The following is a 24718-nucleotide window of genomic DNA, read 5'->3' as shown; positions in this document are numbered from 1 at the left end:
CCCTCATTCCGTCAAGCTTATTTCATTCATTCATTTATTTGCCGTCCCAATCGCACTTCCAGAAACGATTAATACCAACAACGATAACAGATGCTATCGATATCAAACAGTTGAAAAAACAGTGTGGCCCTCTCTCTTTTTTGTTTTTATTTTCACTCGTGAGAACTTTGTGAATTGAACATTAAATTAAATTGGGCCTCGCCGACTACTGGACTTGACGCCGGCGCGCCGAGAGCAGCTCCCAGATGAACACGAGCGTGGCGAGGGCGTAGAGCACGCCCACAATTATATAGATACCCCAAAGATCGGGCTGGCGCAGCCGATTGTCTCGATACATGAATGTGCTGCGAAAATAGCGCTCGCTGCCCAGCTGGCCGGCCCAGTAGTTGATCAGGCCGACCGCCTGAATAGACATGATAAGCTCATCGAGCCGCTGCACCAGATGCGAATGCTTCTGCAGATAGATGGCCAGCTGCTGCTCGAGCACATGCTGCGGCAGCATATAGTAGGCGCCCGGCTTGTGGGCACGCTGTGCCGCATGCAGTAGGGTCTGGCGCGAGAGTATGCCAAAGAGGCGCCGCTGCGTTGTCCGCGACTCGACCTGGTCCAGGACATCGTGCTCCACATCGCTCGCAAGGACAATTGCACGCATATTGCTCAATAGCACCTGGAGGCTGCTCACCTCGCCCACATCCTGGGCGGTAATGCGATTCATCACAGCCGTATAGCTGCCCTCCATCAGCTCGAACAGATTGCGGGGCAAACGCTGATGCACCTGCTGGCGCAGCATATGGTAGAACAGAGCCGAGTACATGGCGCGCACGAGCAGCGTGAAGCCCAGCCAATTGATGTAGACCAGCTGCTGGGCGGGACGAAGGCCGGACGCGACAATGGGCTGGCCCCAGGCAATCGCCAGCACGGCGAGCAGCATTGTCGCCCTGGCGACACGTCGGCGCGTGCACAACATGAGACAGCTGACGCCCAGGAAGCTGGTCAGCACGCCCAGCCAGGCGAGCGTCTGGAAGGGAAAGCCCAACAGCTCAAAGCTGGTCAAGTTGTGCGCATTCAGCGACAGGCAGCCGATTAGCCGGCTGGAATAGTGCGGAAAGACGGCTGTCAGATTGGCGGCATGCTGCACACGTTTGCGTATGTATCCAATGGCCAGGTGAGCGCGTCGCTGCTGCAGCTGCACAGCATTCCATTTGAATATTGTCAAAGTCTAATCGTAGTTCGCATATGTATAGCACTCACCAGCTGCAGCATTTGCGGCTCCGTCCAGGATCCGTTCTCCACCAGTTGCACGGCGAAATTCATGCGCCTGGCCAACTCCTGCAGCAGCCGATCCTCCAGTCCGGGCTCACTTTTGCTAACGCTGAGAAACGGCGACACGGCACGCAGCAGCACCTGCAGCGGGCAGCCATGCAGATTGTGCAGCTTAGCCGGAAAGTATACCGGCTGCTGCCAGGCGACGCCCATGAATCGATTGATCTGCTGGCCCAGCACCGTGTCGCAGTGTGTCGCCGCATACGGAAAATATGTGTGCATCAGCACGTCCCCGCCGCTACTCTGGGTCATCACATTGCAGTTGAGCAGCTGATGGCGCCAGCAATACTCGAACACGCCCTGCAGCTCCAGCGGCAGCAGTGCGTCCCGCTGCTGCAAAAATATGAAGTAATACTCGCTGCCATCGTGCCGACCCGTATACGTGTGGATCTCAATGTCCCTGCCAGAGAGAGAGAGAGAGAGAGAGAAGGAGAGAGTCAGAGAGTGGGTTAAATATCAGACTACGCGAGTTAGTCCCAAAACTCAGCTAGGCTGGGCCTGGCCTATGGATTTAACACTTATGACGCGTCACTGGACACGAGCGTAGAAAATGTATGTTTCCGGCTTAGCACTTTATTGTCGTCGCAGACGGGCACGTACAACAATGCTTGGAGCGAATCCACCAGCAGCAGATTGTGTAAACGTGGACCGGCAATGCGTTGCGGCTGTGTATAATTGTAATGGATCAGCTGGAGGATCATGTTGTCGACGCTCTCGTACAGCAGCTGCATTATGTTGCGATAGAAGTTCATGGGGCTGGGACGGCGGCACGAGATGATCAGCATAAATGATGGCGCAACACGCTGATAGAAGTCCTCAATGAAGACGCGCAATGCGCTGGCCACAAACTGATTTATTGCCGCCGACTGGGTCTGTGCGCCCCGATAGTCCATCGACTCGAAGTGGAGCAGCCCGCTGATGTTCATCGTGCGGTGCGTTGTGCCCGAAAAAAGTCGGATAACTGCGGACGCGCAGCCAGGACAAATGACATTAGGAGCTTGGGTCAGGAGGAGCTCTCACATCCGCAACAGCTGAGCAACTGGGCCAGGCCTTCACATCACACACGCCCGATTACACCCATATATATACATATGCGTATATATACACTATATACATATACCCTAACTGTATGCTCATTATGCCTAATTGTGGCACAAAGTCAACAAACAACTTTTCTTGTGACGTCTTATCACTGGCAACCGGATCAATATTGGCCGCCAGTCAAGCTTTCCACTTTCCACTTGAAGCCGCCTCTAGATATCGCATTCACCCGGCTGCAGCTCCAGTTAACTATTCGCCAAGCCAATAAAAATGTTAAATTTTCTACATTTTCGATTCTCTAACGGACAACCCGCAGGAGATGGTCGTAAGTATTCAATATTAATCAGAATCGAAATTATGGATAAAAATGTCTTTTTTTTTTCTATACATTTTAGATATTACTTTTCCGCCGATGGTGAGCTTCAAATATTTGTAAAAATGTTGAGATTTGTGTGTGTTTGTATGTATGTGTGTGTGTGTTTGTATGTATGTGTGTGTGTGTTTGTATGTATGTGTGTGTGTGTTTGTATGTATATATATGTGTGTGTGTTTGTATGTATGTGTGTGTGTGTGTGTGTTTGTATGTATGTGTGGGTGTGTTTGTATGTATGTGTGGGTGTGTTTGTATGTATGTATGTGTGTGTGTGTGTGTGTGTGTGTGTGTGTGTGTGTGTGTGTATGTATGTGTGTGTGTATGTATGTGTTTCTGTGTGTGTGTATGTATGTGTTTCTGTGTGTGTGTTTCTGTGTGTGTATGTATGTATGTGTGTGTGTGTGTGTGTGTGTGTGTGTGTGTGTGTATGTATGTATGTGTGTATGTGTATGTGTGTGTATGTATGTATGTATGTATGTGTATATTTATGTATGTGTGTGTGTGTGTGTGTAATTATGCATGCATTCATGTATGTATGTATGCATGCATGCATGTATGTATGTGAGTATGTATGTATGTGTGTATGTATGCAAGCATGCATTCATGCATGTATGTATTATGTATGTGTGTATGTATGTCTGTATGTATGTATGTGTGTGTATGTATGCTTGCATATGGCTGTTATATGTATGTTTGTATGTATGAATATCTGTGTATATATATATAGGGTATGTATGTATGTGTGTATGTATGCAAGCATGCATGCATGCATGTATGTATTATGTATGTGTGTATGTATGTCTGTATGTATGTATGTGTGTGTATGTATGCTTGCATATGGCTGTTATATGTATGTTTGTATGTATGAATATCTGTGTATATATATATAGGGTATGTATGTAAACATGCAACACCAACATTACTTCTTACTGAGCTGCTTATGTTATTTAAAAAAAAACGTATTTTTCACGAAAGCCGTTCTACGCGATTCTCATGAATTCAAGTAGGCCCCACATATTGAAGTGTGCATTTAGTTACGTGGAGGAGGCGGCTTCGACTTGCAGGAGGCGGCTTCGACTTGCAGGAGGCGGCTGCTTCGACGAGGAGGATGATGTTGCAGCTTCGACAAAGAGGAAGGGGCTCTGCCATGGAGGAGTCGGCCGCTTTGAAATGGTGATGGCGTCAGTAGCAGCTTGGAGGTGACGGCTGCTTCTTCAATGAGGAAACGGCGGCTTTGACAAGGAGAAAGCGGCTTCGACAAGGAGGAGACGGCCCTGGCATGGAAAAGGCAGCTGCTTCGACGAGGAGGAGTATGTGGCAGCTTCGACAAGGAGGAAGCGGCTGCTGCGACAAGGAGGAGGTGGTGGCTTAACATGGAGGAAGCGGCTGCTCAGACGAGGAGGAAGTGGTTGCTTTGTCAAGGAGTAGGATGTGGCTGCTTCGACATGAAGGAAGCGACGGCTTTGAAAATTCGCTGCGCTGCACATTTAAAGAAAGAATCGAATTTAAACTTAAGCTGTAATAAGCCTTCTCGGATACATCAAAAAAATAATATATATGTGTGAATATCACCTAATCTAGTCAGTTAGAAGCACGCCTTTCAGTAAACCTACAAAATTCTTGAGCCTTCAAGTCATTTACATAAAGTCCATCCAAATGGCAGAAGGAGAGGAAGAACGTGGCTGCCATGCTCCTCCGAAATGGCTGGATGATCGCCGGGATGGCAGTGCGTGCAGCATACATCTGGAGCGTAAGGACGATGGGAATTTGATTGGCGCCCATCTAGCGTGTATACGGAGCTGCATGAAGGACCTGCTGAGTAAGATCTGGAGTGCTGACATTATCGAGATATCGCGTAAGGGACATCAGCGTACCAATTCGCCGGCCGGTGAGCAGGTGCAGGAATTTGATGAGAATTTCCTCAACTCGCACGTGAATATTGTTGATTCTTAATCGATCCAAAATGTTTCAACTTTCCTGGCTGGTTGACTTGAAATATGAACTATAGCTAATTTATAGTTTATTAAAATGAAGGCGAAACGTTTTGAGTGGCGTGTTTTTTTTTATTTTAATTTCGCAAGCCGTTAATTTCTCACTAGCATCGATGCCGCCAAGCGCTGGGCAAAGTATCGTTTTAGTATATTTGTGGTAAGTAATAATCGTTAAAACAGCTGGTCGTGTTAAGTGTTGCTTGCCAGCTATCGATACATATCGATAGTCTGTGAACATCCCTAACTAGCGCGACTCAAGACCAACAAAAAAACGCTGTTTTTGGAGACAAATCAAACGGCGGTGAACAAGCGCGGACCGCAACGCAGCCAAAGCCAGCAACAATTTGAATAAACAATCAACAAAATTGTATGTTTGCCTAAACGCGCGCAGAGTGTAACGTTGGAATAAAACTCGCTGTCAACGTCACTGCAACAAGAACAACCCTCGCGTCGCGTAATAATAAAAACGAAAACAGTTGTTTGTCTTCTTCAGCAGCGCTGGTGGTGGTGCTGGCCGCAGAGCAGCGATGCAGCAGCTACAACAAAATCAAAATTAACCGTTTTCGTTGTTTTTTGCGCGTAAAAACACTAAAGTTTAAATTTAGAGTCTGCAGCAATCTATTAATAAACAAAAACGTAAGTGCAGTGAGCTCATAAGCAATTGTGTATGTGTGTATGCGCGCATTGTGCAATTTTAGAACAACAGTTATACGATTAAAGTTCATTTGAATGCGCGTTGCACTATTTGCTAGCTATAGCTGTACATTGTGTGCGAGAGAGCGTGTGCATTTGTCTCTTTTTTTTATGGTATGCATGCATGTGTGTGTGTGTGCGTGCGTGTGAGTGTGTGTGTATGCAGCTGGCCACACGCTCTGCTGCTATCTGCCTAGCTCTAGCAGTGCGTGCGCTTGCCTCAGTATTTGTATGTGTGTGTGTGTGTGTGTGTGTGTGTGTGTCTGTAAGTGCACAATAAGCCAAACAACAACAAAACGAATTACTGCTAATTGTTTAATTAAATATTTAGTCAGCCGCAGACGCTACTAAATCTATTGCTGCCGCGCTCTCTTGGCCACTTGGCTTGGCCAGTGTCCTTGACATGATTACGTTTTCCGTTACGCTTTTGCACTATAAGCAGCGAAGGGAGGGGGGCGTGCTTGTCTCTCTTTCTCTCTGGCTTTATGTATGTGCGTGAGTGCGCGCGCGTGTCTGTGTGTGTGTCTATCGATTGCTGCCTGCTGCTCCTGCCTTGCCTCTCTCGCTCACTCTCGCTCTCGCTTTGGCCCAAAAAGGGGTGGCAAATTATTTATTTTTTTTTGTTGTGCTTTTTTTCTTTTTAAATTCTGTTGTCATGGCACATGTGAATCGTATCGTTGTTGTTGTTGTTGCTGTACGCCTCTTATCATATTCCCACACATGGCCTGCTGATAAGACCAACGGCAATCGCAACTGCAGCCGCAGCCGCAGCGTAGCAGCAGCCGGAGGCGGATGAGGTGTGCGGTTATTGTAACTTGTCAGCCCATATACCCCCCCCCCCCCCGCGCGTTCCAACCTCCCTCCTCCCTCTCCACACTCCGCACACACGCACAACGTATTTATAGACGCCAAAGTTCAAGTGCAGCCTTCTATCGCTGTGGGAGCCGCAGCTGTGCCCCAGTTGGTGGCTCCGCTTTGTGGCATTATCTCAGCGTCTATAAATGTCGAGCGCGGCTGTTGTCGACTTTTCCTGACCTTCGACAGCAGCACAGCCAGCGTCAGCGCCAGCACAGGGCGACCAGTGGCCCAAGCAACATCCGAAAATAATCTACCAAAGCACAGTGTGCGCACGCTATATGAAACCTATTGAGGTTGCAGTAAAACGGGAGCTGCAAGAAAGACAAAATCAATTAAATGTGGCGTGTGAATGATGAAAAGATAAAAAAGAAGAATTGAATGTGGTTTATTTCAAAGATATTACGAAAACATTGTCCCCTTATAAAAAGCACATGTTGTACAGTGAATATCCTCCATGAAATACTTTGAAAAATCAATAGTTCAAATTTACAAATTAGATTTTAGGTGCATATTTAAATACAGTACTCGTTTGCACACTGGCAATGTCTTCCAGGATCAAATCGTAAGCACACAAACCCGTATTTATTAATATAGCTTTGATCAAGAGATCGAAAAGTCGGCTTAAACTGTTCGGCGGCTGATCTACTAAGTTTTATAAAACACTTATAACAGTTAGTACAAATATGAACGAGTTATATTTTATTGCGTGTTTACTTTACAAGCTGGTATATTGTCCTGAAAGGCCCCCCTCCCCCTCCCTCTGTTGACCCCTATTTCTATGCCTTTCATAGAAATTTCGCGAGGTTAGAAAATGATGCGGGTTTACTAATTAACGCTTTGGGCTGTGATCGAAGTTTTTGAAATTTCACAATTTCGCAATTTTTAAAGTGATTTTGCTATACCCTGTAGCCAGTGAAGAAGAGGGTAGACTGATAGTATTTTGATCTGTTGGGTATGTACAGCGGTGTTTGTCTGTGTCCAAGCCTCGACCTTACAGGGTATTGAGGGCAAATCTAGAATATCAATTACGGTGCGAATGTCGCTTGTGCAGGGTATTTGCAAGTCCGTTCAATTTGGATACGTTTTTTGGGATGGCCTAAGGCCGTGCCGGCAAACTAACTGTACAAACAAATGAAAAGCTTTGCTGATGCAACCTGCGTTTCCAGCGAAGCTCAAGGCCTGCCTTCTTTTCTCATGCCAATCAAGCCCTTCCCTTTCCCCGCGTGGCACTTGTTACTTATCGAGTCATACAGCTGGGCGCGACATGTTCAAGCAGGCAGTCCCTGGGCTTGACTCATTTAGCCCGCATTGCTTATGTTTGCGCCGCGATAAGGCCTTATCAGCGCAGCAGAGCGCAGGGCCCGAAACGCGACTCACGTCTGAACCACCCCAAAGTAGGGCCATACATTTAATTGCCCTCTAATGTTTACCTGCACTTAGCAGCAGCTCTACCTGGCATAGCCTAAAATGTCAACTGGCCGACTGTGCCGAGTCAGTCAGTTGATGTTTGTCTACGTAGCCAGTTCGATAAATTTTCCATAAATACATAAATATATATATATATGTATATATATATATATATATATATATAGATATATATATATATATTTATCAATACATATATACATTTATACATCTGTATTTCTGTATATAGCCTATAAATATATATTTTCTATGTAAAATCCTTAAAAACAAAATATAAATATCAAATTCTACAAAAGTTGAAAGCACGCTTGCCCAAAGACGACCACTGTATGTATGCCTCTGTGTGTGTTTGTGTGTCTGTTGTGTGTGTGTGTGTGTGTGTGTCTGTTGTGTGTGTGTTAGTGCAAACGCGGAAGTGTTTCAAGCTACTTGCATTTCACGCTGCGCTGGGTACGTATAAGACAAAATCCCCTAACTCCCCCCCAGAGTCCACTCTTTGATTTGTGTTCTTGTTTTTTTATAGTTTTGTTTTTTCTATTGCGCCGGCGATCAGGCAACAAGCAACAGTTAACGCCCATTAACTAATTACCAGTTAGCACGTCAAGTGGGCAGCACTGGACCCGTGCCAACACTTGGCAGCACTGGCCAGAAGCTTCAAACAAACCAAAATACCGGGGCCCCATTCTCTCAGTATGCGCGTCGCATGCGTTGCGACGCATAACATTCGAACAACATGACAGCCGTTACAAATGGACAGCAGAGACACAGACAGACGGACGGACGGACGGATAGATACTCTATGTGAATGTGTGATTGACACGCCCACCAGCCCATTGGCAACTGGCTGAGCCCAGCATTATAAGCTGCCCAAAACTAGCGCTCACACGCTCTCTCCCTCTGCCTCTGCCTCTCGCTCCTTCTGTCCGTCTCCCTTCCACATTTTGGCCATATCTTGGAGGCCTAGAACCACGTTGTGCTCCATGCTGGCAGACATTGATTAATGAGCTGGCTTGCAAACTGTCGACCAAAAAACAAATTACAATTTTATTCAAATTTATTTTTTTTTTGTTTTTTGCCTAGTCACAATTCGTATATACCCTGTAAAATATGTTAAGCACAACGCGGTTTTAATTGCGTTTTCCTTTGCCTCAAATGCAAATCGTGTCAGCTTTTGTTACATATCATACAGGCGCACGCGTGCAGCATGCCCCATTTGTGTTCGTTCAATTACAGGGTATATGCATAAGACATAAGAACAAGCTCGACACATTTAAATCAATTCTAATTAACTCTAACACGCTTCACCCCGTGCGCTCTCTCTCTCTCTCGCTCTCTCTCTCTCTTTACAGGCAACTGCCTCGATAAAGCTATATATCTCGCAGATATACCCCACACATACATACATACATATTTATATGTATATATACGTCTACAGCTCGGCAATACCAAAGTAGAAGAAGCACAAGAATAAGAAGAGGAAGAAGCAGCAGCTGAAGCTGAAGCAGAAGCAGAAGACGATCCACGAGAAAAGAACACAAAAGGCGCATTTGTTGTTGCTCTCTAGTTACCAATTTTGGTATCTAATGCAATTTTCGTATTGAATTTTGTTGTTGCAATTGGTTCGAGTTGGCAACAAATTCTGTAATTTTTTTCTTCCTGTAGTTGTTGTTGCTTTTTTTTTTTTTTTGTTTGATTGTTTGTTGTTTCCTGTTCTATCCACGAGACGCGAACCAGTTGTGTTGTGTTCCAGTTGGATACAAAGACAAAGTAAACCGCAACACTTAACCGATTCGAATCGGGTACAAAAACAAAACACAGCTCAGCTCGTACAATATTTAAAAGGCACAAATAACAGTGTTAACAATGTTCAGTCCGGAGTTCGAGAAGCGCATCCTGAAGCATATCAGTCCCGTGGCCAGAAATCTATTTGATAATCTGGAATCGTCGACGACGCCAACATCGCTGGATCGTTTCATACCCTGCAGGTGAGTGAACTTTACAATTTTACAATCACAAACCCCCCAACCCCCCAACTACCCATGACAATGTCCGGCTCAGGCCGTTAGTTTGTACTGCGTCACCTTTTCCGCTTGCCAACCAGCTCGAAGAGCTCAAAGAACAAATCATAAACAATAACAACAACAATACACCTTCCCCCACCTGCCCCTCTACATTTTCCGGCTGGCTGCAGCTCGTTGAGCTAACGGAACCACAAAACCCAACACAGACACGAGATCACGTCAGTGCCAGACTTTTTCCCGCTGTTCCAAGCCCCTCCTCCCCCCCACCCCTCCGCCCAGCTCCCGGCCCCGGCACGACTGTGGCTCGCCTCGATTGCTGCTAATGAGCTGTGCTGGCAACCAGTTGCCTAGTGCTGCATGCCACACCACACACACACACACACTCACACACACACACACACACTCACACACACACACACATACACGCACACACTCGCACAGGTTTCGCTGTATTTGTAGCTGTGCTTCTTTGCCTTTGTAGCTGTATCTGTTATGACACTTCCGCATCTTTCTGTACACTTTTTTTTGTAACTTACCTACATTTCCATGCCCAAAGTTGAGCTCATTTTCGTGTACATTCTATTTCAGAGAATTTGCACTTAATAGCCTCCATCTGGCTTTTTCACCTGCCAAACAAGATCAAGATTTCTGTTTCATTAAATATTTTCGAGTGTTTTTTTTACTATTATTTACGCCCTTTAATGATTTGGTGCAAAGGGGCATTAGGAGCTGTCTCTCCGATATATATTTAGATGTATTCTTAATATATTCCGTTCTCTTTAATATTCTCCGTCTGTTCATCGGAGAACTTATCGATGGCAATTGAATAATATATACGTTCTCCTTCTCTTCGATGTCTCCTTACATTCCCAAAATATCGATAAATATCGAAAATATCGATCTCGGAAACTACTTAAGCTGCAGACTTTAAATTTGAAAAGCATTGTATTTAAAAAGATACCCTCCCATAACGTACGCAGACCCCCTTTTTTTTTAGATGGTTAGCTTCTTTCATTTTGAATGTATCGATAACTATCGATTTGCATGCATGCTCTTTTAGCAATTATTGACTTTGAAAGATGGTTTCTTAAGTGTAACCCGAAAATTAGAAGACGTTAGATTCCGAAAACTTGTTATGTAGATTCTCGTATGGCATATACAAATTAGATATATTTCACTCTTGTTCTATTGATTCCCGAAATTCCTCCAGAATTATGAAAATATGTCACATTTAACTAGTGAACACTTCATAAAGATCGCAGCGTAACTTGTTGCAACTGTGACAACAGTTAACAGCTGCTGTGGCCTGACAACATTCTGTTAACTCTTAACAGCTGCTGTTAGTGCGCTGCTAAGCTGGCTGCATTGTTATCAATGCCCACGGCTGTGGCCTGACTTAACATTCTGTTAACTCTTAACAGCTGATGTTAGTGCGCATTGTTATCAATGCCTACGGCTGGGGGCAAGCGCCTCTTCGGCATTGTCATGCCTGTGTCACCTGCTGCCTTTGATTGAATTGTCGCTGTGCCAACTGCAGCCCTCCCCTCCCCCAACATACACACACGCTGTCATTTACCTTGTCCGTTTGCTTATGGAATTGATTTATTGTAGGTGGAAGTAAGTGCTTGAAATGCGTTTGCCAGATAAGCAGCCGAGAGGTGGCGGGTGCGGGCTGCGTGGGGCTGAGGTGTAAAGCGGCAAGCGACGCATGTTGCATGCCTAAACAGATTGTTGTGCCTGTGTGTGTGTGTGTGTGCAATGCAATTCAATAGCCCTCTTCCTGTCTGTTGTCCCCTCCTCTAACCACATTTTGTTCATATTTTTTTCTTTGTACCCTTGTTAATTTTTAGTTTTTTTTTTCGTTTGAATTTTGGGGGGAGGTTAAAATTCTCTCACACTTGGCCACAAGTTTCATGGCGAATTCGCCAAGTTGGCAAATTTGCGAATTTGCCAATTTGTGCAAATGTTGCGAATTTGACATTCAAAATATGTGCTCTTTTTTTTTTTTTTGCTTTTTGCACGTTGCACACGTTTTTTATGTTTTATGAGCAAAAATAATAACAATTGTTTGCCCACTTCCCCGCAATTGCTGCGAACTTATTGTTTGCATTACGTGGGGCGTCAGGTAATCTCCAGGAGTGAAGTGGTAGGATGGGGAGTGGGAGGGGGGTTGCCGCACCGTGCACAGACACGAAGGGTGTTAAGAGTCATATTGGGGTCCCCTTCGCGCCAGACACACAGCGCACAATTGAATTTGAACGCGTTTGCATAAATTTACTTTTGCAATTGTTGTTTCTGTTGTTGTTGTTGTTATTGCTGATTGTATAAATAATTTATATTTTGGCAAAACTTTTTGCCATGCTTTGTGCCCAGCTTGCGAAAAAAGAAGAAGAACAAGTGCCATGAGGGAAAAACAGATGAGAATGCGGCCAGGCGAGAGTCTGCACGACTCGGAGTTGCCCTGTTCCGTTGCCCAACTTTCAGTTGCGCCTGATTTAAGTGCGATTTTGAGGCACATTGGCAGCTTTTCGCCAGCGCGATAGAAAAGCGATAGACACGCGATATGGCTGGCTGTAGAGCTGACTCTGCAGCTAGAAAAGCGTTTCGTTTGGGAGATAGGAATGCGTAGATGAGAGTTAGACACAGAAAATACGACAGTGTCGCTTGGGTAATAGAAAAGCGATAGAAATGCGATATACAGAACGTGAAAACGAGCGAAAGGAAGCGCTCGGCTTGGCGAATGGGTAAATAGAGAACATTACGCCTGGCTGATGAGGGAGTATCGCTTGGAGGATATATTTGCGATATACAGACGCATTTTCGAGTAATAAATTTGTTTAAAAATGTCATTTCAATTAACGCTATCAGTTATTTCTTTGCCAAACTATCTAGCCCACCCTTTCGATTGAGGAATTGCAGGGTGTTTATTATTATTTCCTAGACACAGCTGCAAACCTTGCCTCTCATTTTTACTTTGATTACAGGGTATACCATGTATAAATAAGCAGGGAGCAGAAAAATGCATTAAATATAAATCTCAGCCTTTCCGTTTAAATTTACATTAATTGCAATTATTATCATATATACAAGTATTTGCTCTAATCTGGCCCCAAACCCGATCTCGTATCACGCAGGGCGCACAACAATTGGCAAACGAGCTTTGCGTCCATTAACAAGTCGAATGATAACTCGCCGCAGACGAGCAAGAAGCAGAGGGATTGCGGCGAAACGGCACGCGATAGTCTGGCCTATTCGTGCCTGCTGAAGAACGAGCTCCTTGGCTCGGCCATAGACGATGTGAAGACCGCCGGGGAGGAGCGCAACGAGAACTCATATACGCCGGCGGCCAAGCGCAGCCTCTTCAAATATCAATCACCCACCAAGCAGGTAAGACACCGCCCGAAACACCCCTTGAACTATTTTTTTTTTTTTCGTCTTCGTTTTTTGAAATTGTGAGATACTTTGCACTAATTGAATTTGCAGCCAGCTTCTTGTTGAGTGTGTGAAATATTTAATTGAGCCAATGGCTTCTATTGTGAGCAGCTTTTATGCAGCGTCTGTCGGTGAGTGGACTATTTGGGTTGAATGCACTGCTGTGGGTCAGGCAGCTGTCGCAGCCATGTCTAGACATCTATTGTGCGTCAGTGCTGCAAGCCGGCAAAAGAAAAGTCGGTAGTTCGAAGCATGATATTTGGTTTTTTTTGACACAACTCTAAAACTTAGTCTTACGTTTATAGATTTTGTAATGAAACATTTTCAATTCTTTGCTACCCATGAAGATGAATGAAAGATACTGAACCTATATAAGCTATTCTAGAAGCTACATATTAAATTTGAGTTAGATATCGATTGTTATCGATTGCTCGAAATAGGGGCAAGTCATCGATTCTCGTAGACGAACTCGTATGAAAGACACTTGATCTATAGTGTATATATATAATATTCTAGAAGCTAAATGTCAAATTTGATAACTCTGGCCATTAAAACCAAACAGATTTGCTCAAATAACTGAATTTCAATATCGATTCTTATCGATTGCTTAGAAAAGGCGCAAGTTATCGATTATGGTAAAGAAAGTCGTACTGCGCAGGCACTAGGAGAATCTTGTCTCCCAGCTCTTGTAGATTCTGAGACAGACTCGGCTACTGAAGCTGACCAAGAATATATATGTACATATATACTGGATTCGTTCGGAGATGCTTCCTTCTAACTGTTACATACATTTGCACAAATACATTATTCCCTTTTTAACTATTTTGAATGGGTTCAATCCAAACAGTTGCCTCCCCCTTTCAAGCTAAGTTGTAATTGATAGTTATTATTATATATCTCCTATCTCAAGATTCCAGGAGTTATATGAGTTATTGCAATTTTGGTTTGGCAGATGTTTACAGTAACAAGGCATAAATATTGGTTCGATTTCGTATATAACGATCAGATCGGGCTAAAGACTATCATCAAAAAGGAGTCAAAGTCGATCTCTTGTCTCTTGTCTGACTTTACTTTATTAACAAGCTGACGCATTATGGAGTAGGAGGAGGGGGAGGGACTCTCTGTCTAGCCTCTATTTGGCCTGCGTACGTGTGGGCCAACATATTGGCCATTATTTATGGCAGCTACATTGCGGCCGCACATAATTGAATTATATATGATTTGTTATGACCAGGGCTCAAACAAACAAAAAAAAAACCTCTTGGCCACTTTCGACTGCCCCCGGGAGTGTGTGTGGGGGGGTGTGTGTTCACAGTTTTGTGTTAATTGTGTGGGCGTGATGTAGATGAATGGCCGCTGATTGAAGCGACAATTTCCATAGGTTTTGGCCCCCGGTTTAGAAACCACTCGCAAGCCAAATCTCGAGCCCATTAATCAAAAGTCCAAATGCCCGGGCAAAATTTGTATAACCTGTGCCCATTCACAATATGCACAACAGGGTGTTTTAGTTTTGCGCAGCAGCATGTAACAGCCAGAGAAGGGAAGCCTTTCCTGATGCGGATAAGCAGGCTGGGTCGATAGGGACCCGGGTTCCACTAATTACTTGAGATAGATCTTAAATATATATGCCTATATGCAATACGCAGAACGTGTTCATTATGCTCTGTTCGATATCTTCTTATATTTGCATAATATCGATACTTAGCGATTTTGTTGTTGTGCTTCTTTGAGCATAACTCAAAGACTTTGGGAACGTTTTCACTTTGAGGAAGCACATATTTAACCCCTGAAAGTCTTACTTAAATATCGGACTATAAACACCCGAGTTACTCGGGCTAGTATTTTCCCAAGTCGCAAGAAGAAGCACAGATGCTGCCCGAAGTGTACAGAGTATCAGTTGGTCGGTTCCCCACTCTTGGCTAACGTAAGGTTTGCTGCCAAATGAATTTGGCCAGAATATGGCATGTTAATGGAGCTGCCGCTGCCGCTGCCTGGAGGCACATGCTTATGGCTATGTGCCCGCTGCCCGCCACCCGCTTCCCTCTGCCCGCTTCCCCTTTGGGCAGCCTGAAGTCACGATCTCGATGTCTGGCTGGCCTGGGCTGTTCATTGCGTGCGCGTTATTGACTCAAGTGTCGTTTTAGACCACTGAAGTAGTTGGGGCCCAAATGAGCTGCAGACGCAGAAAAATACCAGAGCTTCGGGTTCGGGTTCGGGTTCGCAGCTCAAATCTCAAGAATATGGGCCTTTGTTCGGCGCTGCGCGGCCTTTTGTTGCTGCCCATTGTTGTTGTTGCTGTTGCTGTTGTTGTTGTTCTTGTTGTTGTTGTTGTTTTTCAACTGGCAACGTGTCAACTGTCAAAAATTAGTCAAAGCAAATGCCAATGAACAGCGCTGCCCACTTGGAGACGTGCGTCTGTCGGCGCGCCAATTGAGGCAACATAAATCTGATAAGCGCGCAAATATGTCACCTGATGATGAAAAACGTGGCCCACACACAAAAAAAAAAAAACAGTTGCCTCTTCAGTGGCAAGTGGCAACAGTTGAATAGAAATAGCTTTAAAAAAAAAGAAAGAAACACTCGACAAAATGTAAACGTCCAAACACAGGCCAAACAGTTGAACAAATCAACTAAGAACCGGCTGTACCAACAACAACAACACCTGTGAAGAAATCAAGGTATGTTAACCCCAAACCGAGCTGAACCGATCCGGTCTGCAAGAGAGAGAGAGAAAGAGAGAGGGGGGGAAATGGGAAAGGAGGTGTGGAGGCAACTTTTCATATACATATCTGTCCATTCCACCTGACCAAACAGTTTTCACAAACCGGTTAACAGAGATAAATGAACAAATACAAATACAATAGATATATATGCCATTAGATAGATAAATAGATGTATTTTGTATGATAGAGTGGTAAATATGAAGTTCGAACGATATACATAAATGCATGTAAATATTAGATGGATAAATAGATGCATTGATAGAAAAGTAAATATCAAGACAAATATAGTGCGATATTTATACTTTTGATCCGTATAGTTATCACACTTGGCTTAACTATACAATAATAAAAAATAATAGTATATAATATAGTATATATACAGATATACATATAATATATAATATAGTATATAGACAGATATATTGCATATAGCTTCATAATACTTGACCCATTCGATTTTCTTGGGATAACTTGGCTTCATCTCAGGCCACACTTAACTCTCGCGAGTCAGCTACATTTTCTTTGTACATAGTTTTCTTTGTGGTTTTTCAATTGAAAAACCCTCGAAAAACTCTTATGGGCCCGCTTACTGAGCCCTCATTAATTATGGCCAAAATGGCCCAAAAACTAAAAACTGAAAGAAACAAATTAACAAAAATGAACAAAAAGCCGTCGCTTTAACATTGCTGGGCAGCTTGTTGTGCACCTGTTTGGCCAACATTTTGTGTGTGGCCATTATAGAATTGTCTCCCCTCCCCCTCACCCTCCGCAGCCCTGCCCTTCTCCCTCCCAGCCAGTTTGCGCTGCGATCAACACTTGTTGCTGTTTATTTTATTGTTATTATTATTATTAATTTATGCAGCAGACATTTGCATTAGCATAAAATTAAGCTAGCCGAGCTGCGCGGGCTTTGCACAATTTAGGAGGGAGGGGGAAGTGGGGAGGGGGGGGGGGGGTTGGATCTCTGCTCGCGACAGATTCAAACTTGCACTGGTTCGAACCCACTAAAGCCCAGTCATTTAGCCATATACCCAAAAGGCCATTCGCTTTCCCATTATCATGATCATTAACATTCTCATTTACCTCACGCTCTCCTCTGTCCCCTTGCCGGCATTTGGTTAAGCTTTAAGTTGTTGTGCTTCCTCTTCCTCGGTCTCATCTGCTGCTGCTTCTTCTTCTTCTTCAACTGCCGCTGCTGCTGGTTGGCTGTTTGTTTATTTAATTTATGAGCTGTGCCTGCCAAGCGCCGCCCACAAAGCACTTTAGCAGCAACAACAACAACAACAACAACAAAAGCCGGCCGGCAATGACCATTCCATTCCGCGCATTCACATCCCATCGTTCCACTTGAATCGAACATTCCGCTACATACCATTCGTTTCGATTCGCTTCGATTTGCTACGTTTTCAATTCCCCCACAAAATCTCACGAACTTTTACTTTATTTTGGCTGCTCAACAGATCTTCAGAACTAATACAAAATGAAGAACACAAATCGAAGAGCCAAAAAAAAAAAAAAAATAGACAAATCTTTTCAATAATTGTTGTGCTCTAAAAGCGCAGACTGTACTTTTGCTGTGTAGCCAGAATGGGCGGCAAACATTTGCCTGGCATTTATTCCGCTGAAAATGGGGTTCATACGAGATTCAATGATTTTTATAGCTCAGCCCACGGGCGTGAAATGGTCGTGATTTGGCCGACTTACTATTAGATTTAACACAGGCGGAATATGGGTGGAAAATGAATTTAAATAACAAAAATTTGGCTTCTTTTTTCTGAAACTAATGAGAGTTTTTTCCAGCTTCGTCTGTATAAAGCTCAAAACTCTTGCAATTGATTTACATTTAATTAAAGATTGATTTTTCTTTGACTATTCCTTTAAATAATGCTACTTATTGTTAATTTGTAAATGTTGTTGTGTTAATAACTTTTTGGAGCTCGTTAACTGATCTAATTTTATATAAATACTATATTCATAGCTTCATCAAGTTATCGAGATTCTCCCTTGGCCTCAGATTAAACTTCAGATTTGCTGTCTATATATTCTAAAGATATCTTGCGCAGCTATCGAAATGTTTTAACCAAGTCGACTTGTAATGCCGACTGGGTATCTATTATTGCACACAGCTTCCATATACCCTGTAAGAGGCACTGGGGGCGTTTCTGTAGCTAGTTAAACTGCCCAACGAGCTCTGCGACTGTAATAGCTAGAGTTGAACAATTTATCTATGCTCTGCAATGCCAAGCTCAATTAATTAATGAATATGCCTTTTATGCAACTATAGGGTATGTGTGTCAGTCGTGTACGTACACTCTTAATCGTGACGTACAGGGTATTTGCATAGTTTATTAACGACAAGAACAATGACAGCGTCTGTTGGCCGATGACGAATGACACATTCAAATGACAACAAACAAGACTACAACATAATAAGAAGAAGAAGCAGAAACTGTTAGCAAAGGCCAAGAGAGAGAGAGAGAGAGGGAGTGAGAGGAGGTGAAAGATTTAATCGAAAAAGCGACAACGTTCGTTTGCGAATTCAGATTTCCTCAGCGTTTGCTGTCGCCGTTTCACAATTGAATTTCTAATAGGCTTAGGCCAACACACACACACACACACACACACACACACAGACACACACGCACACACACACACCTGGCTAGGGCCAGGCACTTGGCATCGAAAAGCATTTAAATTTAATGGCAGTTGCTTGTACGCTTTATGGGCCCACGGACCAAGCCATACCGGACCAGACCAGGCCGTGCCGGGCTGGCGGCGCAGCGGGCTGCTCGGCTATTTGAAACTGTTTAACTGCCCTGTGTGCTCGGCATTCCCAGAAAGCGGCAAACCAACATCATCAACAACAACAACAATAACAATGGCAACAAAAACAACAGTCGCAGCAAAACAGTCCAAACAGAGCCATTAAAATGTACTTTTTCTTATACCCTTGCTGAGGGTATTACAACTTTGTCTCGCAATGTGCAACACGTAGGAGATGTCTCCTTCTCCGACCCCATTAAGTGTATATATTCTTGATCAGCATCAACAGCCGAGTCGATGTCGTCATGTCGCTCTGCCCGTCCGTCCGCCCCATTGTCCATCTTTCCCTCTGTCCGTCTGTCTGTTTCTATGCGATCTTGTCGCTCAGCTTTAAAGATGTCGTCATGAAACTTTGCAGAAGTTCCCCTTTCTGTTGCACGCACGTCTGGATCGGATTACTATATCATTTAGGAACGATTGGTCGAAAAGATGGCTATTTTCCCTGTGCTTCTTAGAAACGGGCAAAAGATTGGCTCTGCAAGGGTATTAGATCTTCGACGTGCCCAAGATATCCCTTCCTTCTGGTTTTTTTTTCACTCTGGTTTTCCCTGACCAAGTGCAAAGTGGGCATTAAGGGCAGATACCCTGCCCCTCAGCTAAACGCTGCCTCTGTCCAGTCGCGTAATCTTCAGCCATTGAAGCGACACGCAACACACACACCACACACAGACACACACACAGCGCACACTCTGCTCTGTTGTTAATGTCATTAACTTCCGAGTACTCTTTTTGTTTATACCCTGAACCCATTGGAAATGGTTAAAAAAGGTATAAGGTAGTTCTGCATAATATTTGTGACAGACAAAAGGAGGCAACTCGCAGCCATATAATCCATATGTATATATATATATATATATATATATATATAATTGATCGGGATGACGAACTGAGTTCTTCTACTCGTGTCCGTCTGCCTTCCCCATGAAATTAAAAAAAATTGTCGCATCGTGCGCTTTGATATATAATATATTACATATACTTATATATATACATATGTATATGTATATGTATATAGACTTCGTAGTATCAATAAATATCGAAGGAACTCATTTTTCAGGTAGAGCCTGAAACCTGAGCTTTGGTATACATAGACTTCTGTATGCCATCTTTAGACACTACAAATTTGCTACAGATCGGACTATGAACACCGAAGGTAATCAAGAATGCATTTTGCATGCATAGAGTAGGGTCAAGGGGAAGAAGAAGCACATAAAAGGAAGCTAAAATGTTGCATTAGGGTATCTCTAAGTCGGGCACTCCCAGCTAGAGCACTCTTGCTTATTTTCTTGTACTTCGACTCAGCTCTTAGCTCATAACTCTCTCTCTCTCTCTCTCTCTCTCACTCACACACTCTCTCTCTCTCTCTCTCTCTCTCTCTCTCTCTCTCTCTCTCTCTCTCTCTCTCTCTTTCTCTATCTTTCTCTATCTTTGTTGCCCCCCGGCTGCCCTTTCGCTCGCTAATTGAATTAAATTTTAATTTGCTAAACTCATTAAGAACCAACCCGAAATTCAGCTTAAGCAGCGTCAAGAGGCACTCTGACCCCCTCCTCCTCTCCCCTCCGGGCGGACTTTATCCAAGCCATCGGCCGGGCAATGGACTTCCCAACGCTTATCGCGAACAAACACTTGCGTATCGCATGCGTTCATCTTAGGGGGGTTTGTCTGTTTGCCAGCCTGAGCGGAAGCTCTTAAGAACTAACGAACTGCTGCTGACCACGTAATGCAAGCAATGACAACTTTTGACAAACTTCCAAATAACTCAGTTACTTCCAAAAGAAAAAGATAAGTGTGCGAACTGCACATTTGAGAACTGACTGTATTTTATGCCTGACTTAAAAGCTAGAAAACTGGCAATTCCACCTGCAAGTGTGAAAAAATTGTGGAAAACGGTTATATGAAACCTTTTTTGTTAACCATCCGATTGACTCGAATTCGAATTCCTAAGATCTTTGTGCAAATGCATTTGAGAGCTGTTTCACACTTTTCCGCAAATCCATCGCTCGTTGGTGAAAACGAGGTCTATTTGCGATCTCTGCTTATGCTCAAAGCTGTTCTTCACTGTTGAAGAATAAATACGTAATTCAACGTTTTTTGAAGCTCATGCCATGAGAGTGAAATGGTCATGATTCATCCGATTTACTTCAAACTCATTTTCGGCGGAAGTTGGGTGGAAAAGCAGAAAATAAAAGCTTCTATGGAGCTTTATTCATCTCGACTCGACTGATTGTGCACTAGATAAACCAGATATCTATTAGATTTAACTTGAATGGATGTAACTGCAGATTGTCGTGTCAAATTTGGCATGCGAATATCGGATTGGGGCACGCACAGCTCTTGCCAGCTGTTGTCTTGGCCCTGCGCATTTTAAATCCCGCATTGCGTAAGTTGCCCGGCCACCCCAGAGAGAGAGAGAGGAGGGGGGAGGGGTGGAGCAGGGGAACGGAGTAACAACGCATACGCTTAACACACTTCTGTCGCACGCATTTTCTATGCAAACGAGCGGAAAGACAAGCGGAGGAGGCTACACGCAGTGCGTGCCCGAATGCATGCTGGTCCGTTTCGCGCAGGGGAGCTGAGGGGAGGGTGGTCGGCGGCGGCGGAGCATTAGGTAGGCAGATCAAATGCGGACGCGGTCGCTGCTTTTAGCACGCTGGCGTTAATTGCCACGCCAAGTACGCGGCGAGCAAACAAAATTGAGAGGTTTGTTTGGTCAACTGATTTTGTGGGGGGAGACTCGCTTTGGCCAATTTGGCGCTTAGCTGCAACTGGAACAGTTGGCTAATTGATTCGCTAAACTGTTTGTTCTCCCTTCTATTTTATACACGCAGGACTACAATGGGGAGTGCCCGTACTCGCTGTCGCCGGTGAGCGCCAAGAGCCAAAAACTATTGAGATCGCCACGCAAAGCGACCCGTAAGATATCAAGAATACCCTTTAAGGTATTGGATGCACCGGAGCTGCAGGATGATTTCTATTTAAATCTGGTCGATTGGTCATCACAGAACGTGCTTGCCGTCGGCCTCGGCAGCTGTGTCTATCTGTGGAGCGCCTGCACCAGTCAGGTGATTATAGTTAACTCTGAAAACTGAAACTATTTTCCAACTAATGTGATTCGCTTTTTTCCATGCAGGTAACCCGCCTGTGCGATCTCAGTCCAGACTCTAATACGGTCACATCTGTGTCATGGAACGAACGTGGCAATACCGTCGCTGTGGGCACACATCACGGCTACGTCACAGTTTGGGACGTGGCAGCCAATAAGCAGGTGAGTGACGAGTAGCAACTAGTGAGTAAATAGCAATTAACAACGAGTGGGACGTATCGAGTGACTGACGAGTAGCGCATTGCAACACAAACAGAAGACTAGTAACAAGTGACGAGTAATTAGTGGCCGGTAGAGTGAAGTGACTAAGGAGAAACGTATAACGGAACCGACAAACGTTTAATGTCTGCCGAGAATCGCGTAACTGTAAGTAAAAAACGAGCAGCGAATGGCGGGTAAATAACGAGTATTGTGTTTATCAAGCTTAACTTAATCAGTTCTAAATAAGAAAAGCTAGTTACGCATAATGATTGATTGAGCGATTGAGAATGCAAGTTGCTTGAAACGAGTGACGTTAGCGAGCGGCGAGTATATGAGTGTCAAGCAACGATTGAGCAAAAGCACGTATAACGAACTTAGCTAGTTTAATAAACATAGAGTAAGTAGTTAGCAACGAGAAGAGGATAACGCGAGACAGGTAGAACAAATAAATAATGAAGAGCTTATGAGTGTCGAGCAACGGGCGAGACTAAGCATGTGTAACGAGCTTAGCAAAAGGCATAAAATACATCAAGCGACGAGTAGATAGTAACGAGCAGCGAGTAACGATTGATGAGTAACGAGAGATAGGTAGCAAGAAGCATGGAAAAAGTAACAGTTAACAGACCATTAGCGAAATGACAAAATGCAAGGAACGAGTGACGAGTGACGAATAGCTAATAACGAGCTACTGAGCTTTGAGCAACGAGCGAGAAGGAACCAGCTTACCGAGCTCAACTAACTGAACTTAAATTGTTTGCAGATCAATAAACTGAACGGCCATTCGGCCCGCGTGGGTGCACTGGCCTGGAATAGTGACATTCTGTCAAGCGGTTCGAGAGATCGCTGGATCATACAACGGGACACAAGAACGCCGCAGCTACAGTCGGAACGTCGTCTGGCTGGGCATCGTCAGGAGGTGTGCGGGTTGAAATGGTCGCCGGATAATCAGTATTTGGCCAGCGGCGGCAACGATAATCGCCTGTACGTATGGAATCAGCATTCGGTGAATCCGGTGCAATCGTATACGGAGCATATGGCCGCGGTGAAAGCAATCGCCTGGTCGCCACATCATCACGGCCTGCTGGCCAGCGGCGGCGGCACAGCGGATCGCTGCATACGCTTCTGGAACACGCTGACGGGCCAGCCCATGCAGTGCGTGGACACAGGCTCGCAGGTGTGCAATCTGGCCTGGTCAAAGCACTCATCGGAGCTGGTCTCCACGCACGGCTATTCGCAGAACCAAATACTCGTCTGGAAATATCCATCGCTGACGCAGGTGGCCAAGCTAACCGGTCACTCCTATCGTGTCCTCTATTTGGCGCTAAGTCCCGACGGTGAGGCGATTGTCACCGGTGCCGGTGACGAGACGTTGCGCTTCTGGAATGTGTTTAGCAAGGCGCGCAGCCAGAAGGAGAACAAGTCTGTGCTCAATCTGTTTGCCAATATCAGATAGATTGGATGGCGACACACGGCCACAGATGGGGGCACGCCCCAACAGTCGAGCGTGCGTTGACTGAACGAGGCGCCAAAGGCAACCAACCAACCAACCAAGCAACCAATCAGCCAATCAGCCAATCAATCAATCAATCAATCTATCAATCTTCAAACTGGGGGCTAAAGACGCATCCACATAGGGCACTATGTGAATATGTGTTGATTTAACAATATTTACTAAATTTATGTTAAACTTTATTGTCGATACTGTTCGATGCTTCTCTATGTGTAAGTTTTGGGCCGGGGCAAACTTCTGGTGAGAATTGTGGTTCAACTTCTAAGCAAAAAAAAAAAAAAACAACAACAAATACAACAAAATTTCAGTCAGTGCAGCGCTAAACCATATTTAAAAGAATAATCAAGCTTATAACTTAGTCAAAGTATCCTTCTACACCCCACACACACCACACACACAAACTCCGGATGCATCCGGAATACTTACAATAAGTCCAAAATATTGTTTATATTTAAGTATATAACTATAGTGTTTATTTAGCCGCACTGCATTAAGTAATTCGGTACATTGATGTAATTGTAATTCTAATCCAAGAACCAGAACTGAAAAAGGGTTTAAGTTAAGCCAAATGCTAAAAATCCTAATCTTAACTAATTGAAATCTATATATATGCATACATACATGTATATACATGTATACATACCATTTTTTTTCTCTTTGTATACTAAAAAAAAAAAAAATAACCCAAACTTGATAAATTTTTTTTGTGCTTAGCTTGTAAGCATTTATTATTTGCAATTGCAATATATTATATTTGTTTTTTTTTTTTTTTTTGTAACACACACACGTACACGCAACACATGTATATTTAATAAATTTATACAGTTTCAAAAGAAAAAGGTTTGTTAATTGAACGGCGAGTGGAATTTAAGTCTTAGCCTAGACACACACCACACGAACTTGCCATCCACAATTTAAGAGCCGCATGGTTTGCAAGTGTGCTAAGCGCTGGTCACACTTATTTTGCCCTGCTTGCAACAACCATAACACAAAGCTGTGCAAAGTTAAACGGAGCTTTTTCTCAAGCTTTTTCGGACGTGTAAATGCAATTAAAAACGCTTCCAGCTACGAATTTGCTCGCTCGCTGCAGCTTCCGACGGACGCGACGCCCCCGCCAGCGCGCGCCTCAAGCTTCTAGCCGCGTCTGCTGCTTGTCTCAGTGTGTGCATGTGTGTGTGCGTGTAAGTGTGTTGTTGTTTTT

At 44.2% G+C, this 24718-nt stretch overlaps 3 protein-coding genes across 5 annotated transcripts; 2 read left to right on the top strand and 1 right to left on the bottom strand.

The window, feature by feature from the left end:
• Window positions 1–144: 144 nt before the first annotated feature.
• Window positions 145–2265, bottom strand: LOC115765368. Its single transcript, XM_030708891.1, has 3 exons — window positions 1924–2265; window positions 1252–1723; window positions 145–1186 (listed from the first exon to the last, which is right to left on the bottom strand). The coding sequence occupies exons 1-3, from the start codon at window positions 2247–2249 to the stop codon at window positions 206–208; spliced, it is 1779 nt and encodes a 592-aa protein (XP_030564751.1). The 5' UTR covers window positions 2250–2265; the 3' UTR covers window positions 145–205.
• On the top strand, window positions 2254–4308 carry LOC115765367. The gene is made up of 3 exons (XM_030708890.1): window positions 2254–2689; window positions 2760–2779; window positions 3713–4308. Exons 1-3 carry the CDS (start codon window positions 2635–2637, stop codon window positions 3938–3940), a joined length of 303 nt encoding a protein of 100 aa, XP_030564750.1. The 5' UTR covers window positions 2254–2634; the 3' UTR covers window positions 3941–4308.
• A 720-nt stretch (window positions 4309–5028) lies between these two features.
• Window positions 5029–24164, top strand: LOC115765308 (fizzy-related protein homolog). Of its 3 annotated transcripts, none has more exons than XM_030708805.1 (6): window positions 5029–5364; window positions 9054–9689; window positions 12860–13112; window positions 21532–21765; window positions 21834–21968; window positions 22768–24164. In XM_030708805.1, the coding sequence occupies exons 2-6, from the start codon at window positions 9568–9570 to the stop codon at window positions 23458–23460; spliced, it is 1437 nt and encodes a 478-aa protein (XP_030564665.1). In that variant the 5' UTR covers window positions 5029–5364; window positions 9054–9567; the 3' UTR covers window positions 23461–24164. The 3 variants fall into 3 exon arrangements, with proteins under 3 accessions (XP_030564665.1, XP_030564663.1, XP_030564666.1); XM_030708803.1 differs by lacking the exon at window positions 5029–5364 and adding an exon at window positions 7938–8031; XM_030708806.1 differs by lacking the exon at window positions 5029–5364 and adding an exon at window positions 7942–8031 and having other exon boundaries at window positions 9428–9689.
• The last annotated feature ends 554 nt before the right edge of the window (window positions 24165–24718 follow it).

Source organism: Drosophila novamexicana, unplaced genomic scaffold (assembly GCF_003285875.2).
Source record: "Drosophila novamexicana strain 15010-1031.04,08,12 unplaced genomic scaffold, DnovRS2.1 tig00000960-arrow-arrow-pilon, whole genome shotgun sequence".
NCBI lineage: Eukaryota > Metazoa > Arthropoda > Insecta > Diptera > Drosophilidae > Drosophila > Drosophila novamexicana.
The sequence above is the reverse complement of the archived record's forward strand: the minus strand, read 5'-3'. Positions and strand labels throughout refer to the sequence as shown.